General features: G+C 52.0%; 1 protein-coding gene across 1 annotated transcript in view; it reads right to left on the reverse strand.

Annotated features, from left to right (window-relative positions):
* TSPAN2 (tetraspanin 2) overlaps positions 1–11,581 on the reverse strand; it is a 20,086-nt gene extending 8,505 nt beyond the window's left edge. Inside the window, exons 1-2 of the mRNA XM_015563467.1 lie at positions 11,475–11,581; positions 44–141 (exon numbers count right to left, since the gene is read on the reverse strand). Of these exons, the coding sequence (XP_015418953.1) occupies positions 44–141; positions 11,475–11,523 (147 nt within the window). The 5' untranslated portion in view covers positions 11,524–11,581. The remainder of the gene's footprint in view (positions 1–43; positions 142–11,474) is intronic.

Below are 11,581 nucleotides of genomic sequence, written 5' to 3' on the forward strand. Positions count from 1 at the left end.
TGCAGATCAATTCCCTTCCCTCTCCCCCCTGGCGCCCACTTACAGATCCGAGCACACACTGTGACTCGCGCATGGCTCCGCAGCACCCGAAGAAGCCCACGGCCATCATCAGGGCCCCTGCTCCCACCAGCACGTAGAGCCCTGTGGGAAGAGGGTGGACAGGACGCTGATCCCAGCACGTGCTCCCTGCACGGTCCTGCCACCACTGCTCCAGTGGCTGCAGGGCAGGACACTGGCTGTTAATAATACAGTGGGTGACACTTGTGGAAAACTTGCTGAGTCTTCAGTCACCTGATTTAAGCGGCACAAGGATCTTGAGAGGTAGGGCTCCTATTGTCCCCCATGAGCAAAGACAGCCGAGCTTACCAAGGTGAGGGGAACTGCTTGGCAAGGAGTGGAAGCTGGCTGGTCTGTCCCAGCTCCACTACCCCTTCTCTCAGTCATCCCACAGGCCTCCTGTATGCCAGGCACCTCATCTTCCAGATTCCCATCAGCCCTGGGGAGTGGGTGTTGCTACCATTGGTGTGAAATTGATGACATTGAGTCAGAAGCCGTCAGGAGTCAGTACCAGAGCGGGGACCTCACCCACACCACCCTAGGAGCCCTTTGCTGCTCATGGGACTCTGGAATTAATGGCTGTCTCCATCTCCTGAGAGGCCAAGAGGACACGGTGTCTGGGAGGGAAAGGGGGCTAAGATCTGCCCAGGCACAGATGGGGAAGCAGGCAGAGGATGGGACACAAGAGGGGGCTTTGGTTAAGGAGAGGAGGGAGGACACAGCAATCAGGCAATAGGTTTTGTGTGAATTTTAAACTTTGGAGGGCAACACCATATACACTGGACCTATGGGAGGTTGTGTTACAAGAATAACCACTGAGGAGGTGAGAAGGTAACATACTAGTACAGCAAATAATGCTGCTATTAATATAACATCAGCTACCTTTATTAAGGGCTCATTTTCTCCAGGCACTGATTTATTCATTTAATCTTCACAAAACAGATACCATTATTATCTCCATTTTTTTTTAGACAGAGGAACTGGGCTCCAAAAGGTTAAGCAATTTGCCTGAGATCATCGAGCTGGGATAAAAATATCCATCTCATGGCCATTTTCCTACCCTGCCTCTGCAGCATAATAGCAGCCTTAATTCAGCGGGAATTCCACTTACTACCGAAGTCGGGCCACAGGAACAGTTGTTCTCACAGGGGAAGAAAAGGGCAGAGATGTTCTTGTTCTGAGAGAAACGACGCCAAGTCTTTTCTTATTTCCTCCTCTGATCCCGAGATAAGTTAGAAACAATACCAGGCCTGGCACTTAGAAAAATGCCGATCACCACTATGTTATTTTTTTGCATTTTATTCATATGAGTCACCTGGAAACCACTCCCATTCACAGCATGGGTGGGGAGCTGGGTGCCACACCCATGGGGAAACCCTGAGCCTGGCCTGCAGGGTCCCTCCGGGGGCCCCTCTGGGTGCTGACAGTGTTCGTGGGCACTGACCCATCTGTTCCCTGACGCGATGGCTGCTCTGCTTCCTGCCAGGCACACACTGTTCTTGGGCCCTTTTCTGGGCCAGGGAAGCCCTTTGCTCTGCAGTCCTAGGAGCTTTGCCACTTCCTCCTCTCTCCTTCCCTCTAAAGGAGTGATTGCATGGGGAATGGAAGTGATAACGAGAGAAATGATTCCATATTTAAATACTAGTAAAACTATTGTTGGTCCCACTGCCTAAACACCTTATTGTTGTTAAAAATTTAAGTTTCAAAGCGTTTTTGTTTCTATCATCTCACTGACTCCTCAAAACACCCCCATAGGTCAGGCAAGTGTTACATTTCTCTTTTACTCGTGGGGTCAGGGGAGCAAGAGGGCTCCAGGCAGGACACACAGGGTGGAGGAGTTCCTACCCCACCCACACAGGCTCAGGGCAGCCACCACACCGCCTAGTCAGTTTCCTCACAGAATGTCTCATGGGCGGACCACCTCACTGTATCCGTTTCCTGCTTACAACCGTTCATTGCCTCCCCACTGCAAGACACAGTCCACAGGTTCTGCTTGGGGCCACAGCCTAGGCCCCCACCCGCTGCTCCTTATCCATCTTGCACTCCAGCCACATGGGAACTCACTGGGCTCTAACCCCACCTGCTCTTTTCCATTTTGTGCATTTGCAGGTTCTCACATGTGTCTTTCTCTGTAGATGTTAAACCTTATTCATCTGACCTAGAATATGCCTAGCACATGGCAGAAATCTCAGTCCGTGTTGTTGGGTGTGAAGAGTAAGAGAGAGCAAACCAGGTCTGAAGTCCTGTCCTGGCTGTCTGCCATCGCTCATCGTGACTTAGACACACGCTGGAAAAACATCCCAGCAGATGTCCAAGAAGCCACACAGGGCTGGGCCCTCCCAAGGCCAAGTAGTTGAGGACATGGCTGCATTCCCTGAGAAAAGGCCCCCATTCAGCAGACAGAGGCCCCAGGGCCTGAGGAGGACAGAGCTGCCCCCACTGGCAACAAGCTCGCCGGTCCCTCGGGCAGAGTCCTTGCCCTTCTGAAATCATGAGCTCCCTGAGAAAATGTGCTTATTTGTACAATATTATTTGGACTCATATGTTAGGCTGTCAGAGTCCCAGAACTCACAGCAAAACACCCTGATGCTGCCCCAGCAGCCCCAGCCCCTGAGGCCTCTCCTTAGCAAACCTCTGTGTGTACTGGGCCCCTGCCTCAGCCCAGCGCCAATGAGCCCTGGTTGGGGGAGCTGAAGGGGAGACTAGGAGAAACTCAACAAGTGGCACGGTCCCTTGGGCCTGCTGATCTAGTTGTTAATACTCAGCACACCACTGTGACTTCCCAGGCTACCTTCTTCTCTTCTGATCTGGCTCCAAAAATAGCTGTTGAATGAATACATTAATTGTCACATTTTAATTCCAAGATGGTTTCTGCAGAGCCCTCTCCCTCCCGCAGCAGCCTGTGTGACAAGTGTCTGACCTATTTCCCAATTCCCCAGGCTTCCCAAGGCCTATTCCCGTGGACTTGGAAAGAAGGGAAACCACTTTGAAATTGCATTTTTATCACAGCTGGGCCTCCAGATGCGTGATCCCCAGGTGACAGGCTGCCAGAAATGCCGACCACACCCTCACTTGTTTCTTAGGTCTCAGACTCTTCTTTTCAGTTAACACGGAGAGGAGACACAGTGCCCTCCTCAAAGCCCTGTCTGCGCCCGTCCGGGTGGCTTTACAATGGCCCCCCCTTCAGGGACTGGATGGTGCGTGGCACGGTCATTAATTAGAGTGGCTTTGTGGCAGCAGATGGTTTTCATAGCCGGCTAATGACTATTTTTCATCTAAAAATATTTTCCTATGCCTCTGCAACTCTCCCTCCCTCTCTCCCAGCTTGGACGCACATAATTATAGGTGTGTCTGGAAATATTGGATGGGACTTAGTTCATGGGGAAGGTGAGGTCTTGGGTTCTCTCTAAGGAACAGCAGCCATCAGTTACTGAGCACTGTTCTAACGTATCAGTCACAGAGTCATTAAACCCACTTTCCAGAGCCTGGGCCTGGACAGTGCAGCCAACAGGAGCTGCTGCTTGAGAAGACAAGCAGTGACATCAGCCACTCTCCTGTTCTGACTACCTGGCGTCTAGCCCCTCCTTCATCCTTTCGTCTCCTGTTCTCTTATGCGTCCGCAGGCTGGCTCTCTCTGCAGCCTGCCCTCATTCCACAAATAACCACAGCAAATATTTATTCAGGGGTATGACACATCAGGTATTAAATCTGTTAAATCATCTACTCACACGGCCCTATGAAGGATTTATATTGCGCAGCTGAGGAATCTGACACTCAGAGAAGGTCAGTGATTTTCCTCAGAGTGCACAGCTAGTGAGGGGCAAACCTGGCCTGAGCCAGGGCTCAGCTCCAAAGTGCACACCCAAACTCCTTCCAACAGGAACTCAGAACGGGACTCTCTTAGCTCGAAATCCATTAATTTTGCAATTTGTAAGTGCAGGAGGGTTCTTTTTCTTCTTGCTTGGGAAAAGCACTGAGTTTTCGTGGAAAAATACAGAGCTGGGAGCCAGAGATCCAGGGCTGCCAACTGGCTTTCGGTAAAGCCTCTTGTTCCTCAGTTTTGTTATCTGCGATATGGCCCTAACGATCCACTCTCTTCTAAAGATGCTTTGGAGAAATTGTCTCAGCCACGCCAGCTACAGCCATCTCTGTTATGCAGCTACCATGACTCTTGGGTACAACTGAGAACCCAGAAATGAAAAAAAAAACGACCAGAGTGAGTCAGTGTTTAAAAGGCAAGCCAGCCCCTCAGCAGGAGCCTGGAACACAGTCTGTACACATCCAGCCGCAACCCCAGCCGGGCTCCGCGACAGCATTCGACAGGGAGCGGCAGCCCGTCGGCTAGGATCCTGGAGAGCCCAGCGGCTGCTGTCTGTGGGCAACCCCTCCGTGCAGCCAACCTGCGAGCGTCCTCGGCTCAGACATGACTGCATGTGCTCGAGCCCACAGTCTCTGCAGCCTTCAGACTTGGGGGACTGCTCCCAGGAGAATCCTGGGCCCTGAGGGGTCTGTCCCTCCAAGAGGCAGCCCCAGACACAAACTAACAGCAAGCCAGAGGGCAGCTGGTGGGATTTGGAAGGCGAGTTCACTGAAAGACGAAAAAGAAGAAATGGAGAGGGTCTAGGAAACACCAGGTCATTCCAACCGTTCCTGCCGCCAACTCCACTTTTGCCAGATTCCTTCTCCACGCTGGCACCGGTGGATACAGGCACCGGGGATTGGCTGCCAGGCCTGGGCCCGGACTCACAGGTCCCTGAGGAGAGGCAGCAGGCGGCAGTCTACCTCCCTCCCTCATGGCCCTGGTGCACTCCCCTCAGGCTGGATCCTGGCAGCGAGAGCTTGTCCAGATCTTTATTCCAAGAAAGGACCTTCTCTCCATCACTAGGGAGGAAGGACCAAGGATCCCAGGAAGAAAAGCAACCCCCAAAGATGGAGGGTTTCTCCTACAATGTGTGGCAGTCACCCGCCCAGAAGCAGGGAGCCAGACCACGTGTCTTCTTGAGGTGTCTCTAGAGGGACTCGAGGCTGTGAGGCCCTATTCCTTTAAGAGCCACTCGACTGTGCCAAGCCTGTCCCAAACACTCTTCAACAGAGGGGTGATAAGAGCTCCATGGGATGGTTGTTCTGGAACCTCTTCTGAAAAGAAAATACACAGACCAGTACCCTGTGACATGAAGTGGTTTTCCAAAAACTGGGCCTGCGTCTTTTAAAAGTCCGATAACCTCACACTCTTGGCTCTGCAAGTCCTTAAATGGTATCCTGGCATATTTTTCTTCTTGTTTTATTGCTAGAGAGCAGGGATCTTTCCTGTTTGGAAATTATTTATTGAGGAAAGACATAATGATTTCTATGAACATGTATATTGCTCAGTGGCTTTACATTATAAGGAGTATTTGCAGCAGAAAAAAGGTCCCTGATTTCACAGGAATGAGTGCAGGCCTGGGTGTCAGCAGGCCTGGCTGTGGGCTGAGCCCCCAGGAAGAGCTGGAGAACCATGGCTACTGCCAGCCCCTGCTGCTTCCCCGTCTGGTCCTTTGTTTCCTGGTTCTGCTGGTGCTAGGATTCTACGATAACCCAGCTCCCTGAGCCCCGAGCACTGACCACAGGTGTCTTCACCACCACCAGCCACTCAGGGGCTGACGTGCGGAGAGGAGGTGTGGCTGACGAGGGAGAACCGGGGGTGGGCAAACCCACCGCCTGCCCCGGCCACCAAGAATAAGCAAGAGGGATTCTGGCCCTGCAGTGGGGACTGCTGTTTCCCCCCAGAATTCACTTCCTCATCTTCTCCATCAGAGAACCCAACCTCCTTGACTCTGAGGTCGGAGGGCGGATGCCTCAGCTCCCAGGCAGGTGAGAAGCCCAGGCTTCCCCAACAGCCCATTCCGACCAGCTGGCCACAACGTCTGGCTTAGGAAGGGGCTCAGGGCCCAAGACTGCCAAGGAGAGGGGGGCTCAGGACTTTGGTTGGCTTTCCATTGCCAGAGTTGGTTGGAAGATGTACCTGGAGCTGCGGGCAGCCCCTTTGTTGCCTGTGGGAGGAAACCTGCCCCGATGGCACCGAAGGAAAGCATGGCTAAGAGCTGGCTACAGACTAGATTCAGTTACATCACTCGTGGCCCCGAGACCATGCTAATCCCGGACTTCTGTTATGTGAGCCAAGACATTTCTGCTTTGCTCAAGATGGTTTGCGTTGTTTCTGGGATTTGCAATGAAAAGAGTCCTTAAGGATATGTCCCTAAAGATATGCCGTGTCTTGCATCTCGAACAGCGCATTGCTTTAGATTAGAAAAAACGATGAGAATGTTTGCATAGAGCTCGTTGACCTTCCTACGCAGCACAGGGCTCTCCTGAATGGATACACGCCCCATTCCGATTTAGCCACGGGAGTGGTATATTACATACCACTGTGGAGGTGAGTTCACTTTCATCTGAGGAAGTCTGCTCAGCTTCATGAGAAAGGTTTTCTTGTGTTGGCCCCACATCTACACCTGGGAACTACTGGCTCTTTGTTTCTGGAGCAGAGAGACCGAGGCTACTCCCTGGACTGAGGTAGATTCTCTCTCCCCCCCTCACCCCCCCACACACACCCACCCTCTCTGACTAAGCAGGACCCCTTAGTTCTGTAATCCAGGTTCCCATCTAAAAATCATGACTATTACTCCTGGTCTTGTTTCCATTACTGGTATCATTTGTTCTTTTGATTCCTTCTGTCCCTGAATTTAATGATGCTTGATAATAGCCTATGCAATAAAAGGCTAATATGTAAACTGACCGAATGACTGGTCTCTATGATGCGCACTGACACCAGGGGGCAGACACTCAATGTAGGAGCTGCCCCCTGGTGGTCAGTGTGCTCCCTCAGGGGGGCGCCACTCATCCAGAAGCCAGGCTCACGGCTGGCACGTAGCAACAGTAGTGGTAGCCTCTCCCGCCTCCGCGACAGCACTAAGGACCCCTCAGGGGATGTCCTACTGCCGCAGGGAGTGGGCCTAAGCCAGCAGGTGGACATCCCCCAAGGGGTCCCTGACTGTGAGAGGGCTCAGGCTGGGCTGAGGAACCCCTCCCCACAACCCCTAGAGCACAAATGTCGTGCACCGGACCTCTAGTTGTTTAATAATGCTTAGTAATGTTTGATAATGTTTATTGTTTTCTGTTCCATTCTTCACAATTCCTACTGCAACCATCATGGGTTATGCCCTTATGTCTGACTGTATCAATACTCTAGCATGTTCTTTATTGAGCTTATTGGGGTGACACTGGTTCATAAACTTTATAGGTTTCAGGTATACAATTCTATAACACATCATCTGTATATTGTATTGTGTGTTCACCACCTCAAGTCAAGTCTCCTTCCATCACCATTTATGCCCCCCTCTACACTCTCTACTCAATCTAGCTTGTTCTCTTCAGTCCTGTGACTCTCCTCAATCCATTGCTGCCCAAAGAATCTCTTTAAAATTGCAGTGTGGTCAGACCTCCCCCGAGCCCTAAATTAGTCTTCTACTCCCTACCAGATTAACTAACCCGAACACTCACAGCCCTCTATACTTGCCCTCCGTGCCTCCCCAACATCTGTAATCTTACCTCCCACCATGCCCGGCCCTCTACATTCCACTGAGCTCCCCTGCCCAGCAGGGCTGGCTGATCACTGTGCTGCAGACATGCCTGTCATCTGGCCCCAATGTCTCTGCAGTCCTCATGCTTCATCCTCTCCCTTGATGACAATCTGGTTTTTTAAACATAACTCTGTTCCTTCCTGCCTCGCCAGCCTGAAGTGACCTGGTGTACCCTCTGCAAACACCACTTCTCTGGCATTCCGTCACACAGTAGTTCCTATTATAGTTAAACTGTCACATCTGAGAGTCTTTTCAAATAGATGCAAGTTACATGGGGCAAGTCCAGTGTCCTCACACTTTTTTGTGTGACCACAGAGCCCAGGATTCTAGATGCTGGCTGATGTCCCCATGGATAGGTTCCATTTTTTCCAAACAGAGGAGCCTACAGAAAACAGAAAGAATAGAGGCACCCCTGCTTGAATGCAAAACCATGTTTGCCTAAAACCAAATACCATGTGAAATCCCAAATTTAAACTAACCACGGAGACATTTTAACAGCCAGATTTTATCATTGTTGAAAGGGAGATGAATTCTTTTACATTTTTTCAAATCACCTAGGTCTTTGTGGCCTTTTAAAAAGGCTATTCTTGCCCTAGCAGTGACTCAGTGGTTAGAGCATCGGCCCTCACACTGAGGGGTCGAGGGTTCTATTCCCAGTCAAGGGCATGTACCTGGGTTGTGGCCTCGATCCCCAGTCCTGGCCTGGGTAGGTGTGGAAGGCAACCAATTGATGTGTCTCTCTCCACATTGATGTGTTTTTTTTTATCTCTCTCTCTCCCCCCTCTCTCCCACTCTAAAAATCAATGGATATTTTTTCATTGGGTGAGGATTAACAAAAAATAATAATAACAAAAATAGAGTTTTCTTTACTGTGGCTGAAATTTCCAGGTCAAGCTCAGAAATCACATAACAGTGATGACGTCTTTCAACCTCCAACATGGTGGTGCGGTGGCTGGTGTTAGGTGGTTAGTTATTCAAACAACCCGAAGGAGAATGTATGACTGCAACTGAACTGGTAGATGCTACCCAGGTGTGGGTTCTGCCTGAGGGGACTCCTCCCCATCTACCTGAGGGCTTTGGATGGAAAGTCCTGACAGTCACACCTGAGGACTCTGAGATAAACAGGCTGCGGTGCAAACCCAATAGCACGTGAAGAGCAGACAGGCTGAACGCTAATACCCTGAATGCCAACATGCCTGGATTTTAGGAGCAAAGGACTCCCACTGTTTTGTTGGGACTGACCTCATGTTAGAACATCAAGTAACTGAATTCAGAGCAGGGAGGGAAAATGATGTCCCCCTAGGCAACTATTGTGAATGGTTGGGAGGAGCAAGGTTAAGAAGACTCCCCTATAAGTGTATCCTGAACAATCAGCCAGAACCGCCAACCAGGAGGGAAAGGGTGGCGGCTGCCTGCCATTTATTTGTGATGCTGGCTCAGCGTCCTGAATCGGGCTCTCCCGAACTCAGGCTCCCTGGAGCCTATCCGTCCTCCAGGGCCCCGGTCAAGCGCCCCTCTACCCCGAGGCTCATCCCGCCAGCTGCAGCATTCTCCCTCAGGCTTAATTCAGGGGTAGCCTCTGAATCACCCACTGGCACTTCACACCTGCTAGAGAGGGTCTTGTCTGGTCATTGTATATGTCACATACGTCTGGAGAGGCATGAATCCCCTGAAAAGTGGATTGCCCCTCGCTGTGGTCAATCCAGCGGGCACTGAGTTATGTTTATGCTAAAATGGAGTTAGAAATCGCAGGACAAGTTATGAAATAAGCGGGTCCTGGAATATCAGGAAAATGAGGGAACTGCATTCCTTCTCCCCTCCCCTGCCTGCCCGTGTGTCCCTGGAGGTGGAGCTTCATCTGGGGGCTGGGGGCTGCTCTGGGAGAGGGGAATGCTTCCGAAGGCTTCAGAGCCAGGACTTCCTCCGGGAAGAGAGAATATGCTAAAGGTGCAGGCTAGCTCTCGGATGGAAGCGTGTGTACCACCTGGAAACCGTGTGGGTGGAAAAGAGGAGGGATTCTGTGTTAAGCCAGATGGCAGATTCCTCTGCTTCTTCCTTGTAACAGAACTCGGATTTAGCGTAAGTGTCAGAGGCCCTCTGGGGAGCCCGGGCCCCTTTCCAGGCCCAGGGGGACTCCGATTCGTCATTCATTCTCTTCTTGGCCATGACGGTTTAGGCATGAACACACCGTGCCGTTCTGGCCCGAGCTGCAGGGAGAAGCCTGCTGGGGACTCCTGACAAAGGTCTGATTCATTCCTGAGAAGGGCCGCATGAGGTGAAACTTGCTTTTCTCTCCTTTGGATGCAGCTGTATGAGGATGCGATGCTTGGATCCACAGCGGCTGTCTTACAATCCGAGGGGACCTGTGAGGTCCCGGGGGTGGCGAGTAGGGAGATGAGAAATACCTGTGTCCTTGATGACTGTGTCGAACCCTGAGCTAAATCTGGAGAGTCCTTCCCTCCCCACCCCACTCTCCACCCCCCACCCCCGTTTCTTTCCCCACATTCCATCCATTTTACATTTTAACCCTTCTGAAATTAGGATGCATGTTTCATGGCCTGTTAGTCACAATGGCAGCGTTTCTTCTTTTCTTAGTGGAACTGAAAATAATTGGGTGTTTACAAAAAGGCTGCATCTAAGACTTGATGAGGCGTGGGATTCCTTATCACTGTCCATCTTTTAGTAGGTTTGCTGTTACTTTCCCTTAAGAGTGCCCTCATGAGCCTGGCTGCTCTCCTCAGAGGAGGGGTGGGGTGGGAAGGGCAATGGAAGAGGGGGGAACACAGATGGAGCGGCCCTTCGTGAGGACGTCCCTGGCTCTGCTAGGGGCCTGGACGTGGTCCCTCCCTGGAAGCAGCCCTGCTCTCCCTGGGGTTTGGGGCACACGATCTCCGCAGAAACCAGCCTCACCCAAGCACAGAGGCACCGCATGCCACCGAGTGCACTCAGCGCTGGCGTGGAGCTTAAAGGGGCGGCGGCATAGGGCCATCACCTGCACCGACAGTGGTCTCGGTGTGTGAAACCTAGAGTCCAGGAAGGAGAGAGAGAGAGAGAGAGAGAGAGAGAGAGAGAGAGAGAGAGAACTCTAAACCCAGGGGGAGGCTCAGCTCAGCCCACTTAGCACGTTGTCTCTGAATGGGAGGTACACCCTACCCAATGCCCCTCACCCTGTTCCTTCAGCTGCAGGGAGCTGAGCGGTTGCTCCTCTCCCACTGAGGCCTCCTTCCCAGGACAGCCCTGCCCTTTCTCCCCTACCCTCCCTCTCCTGTCCTCTCTCCTGCCTACCCGCCCCCTCCCCCGCCCCCGTTCTCTGCAGTCCCTTGTCACAGAGGGACTGACATTAGCACTTCCAAACCCTGTCCAAAGCTGTCTCTTCATGTTGAGTTCTGTTTTTGTCATAGACCATTTAGAATACAAGACCACGAAGTAGAACCCTGACCCTGCAGGGCCCATCCCTCCAGATGGCTGAGCAGGTAATGGACCGTGGATACCCACTTCACTGGGGCAGAAGGGAGTTCCAAATTCTTTGGAAATGAATTGTAGTTTCATTCTGGGCTGCTTTTCCTGAAGTGGCTGAGAGCAGTACCCTGGGCCAGTCCTCCCACTGGTCTTCCTGGATCTTGGAGAGCAGAGGGGTGAACCATGTGATCGCACTGCCCACCGCAGGCCCAGGTGTAGTCTTCAGGGCGTGGCTTCTCCTTTCTCTTTCCCCCTGTCCCTTCCCCTCCCCAGGAGTCCAGGACGGTCTCCCCAGGCCTCTGGGGCAGTCCTGGCTAAAGCTTAGGGAAGCACGTCACTCACCCAAGTAGAAGTACTCTGGGGACCTGTCCCCTGATGAGAAATCCTTCATGGTGCCTCCGAACCGAAACCAGAGTCCAAAGGCGATGACGGCCGACCCCGCCAGCTGA

Source organism: Myotis davidii, unplaced genomic scaffold (assembly GCF_000327345.1).
Source record: "Myotis davidii unplaced genomic scaffold, ASM32734v1 scaffold217, whole genome shotgun sequence".
Classification (NCBI taxonomy): Eukaryota; Metazoa; Chordata; class Mammalia; order Chiroptera; family Vespertilionidae; genus Myotis; species Myotis davidii.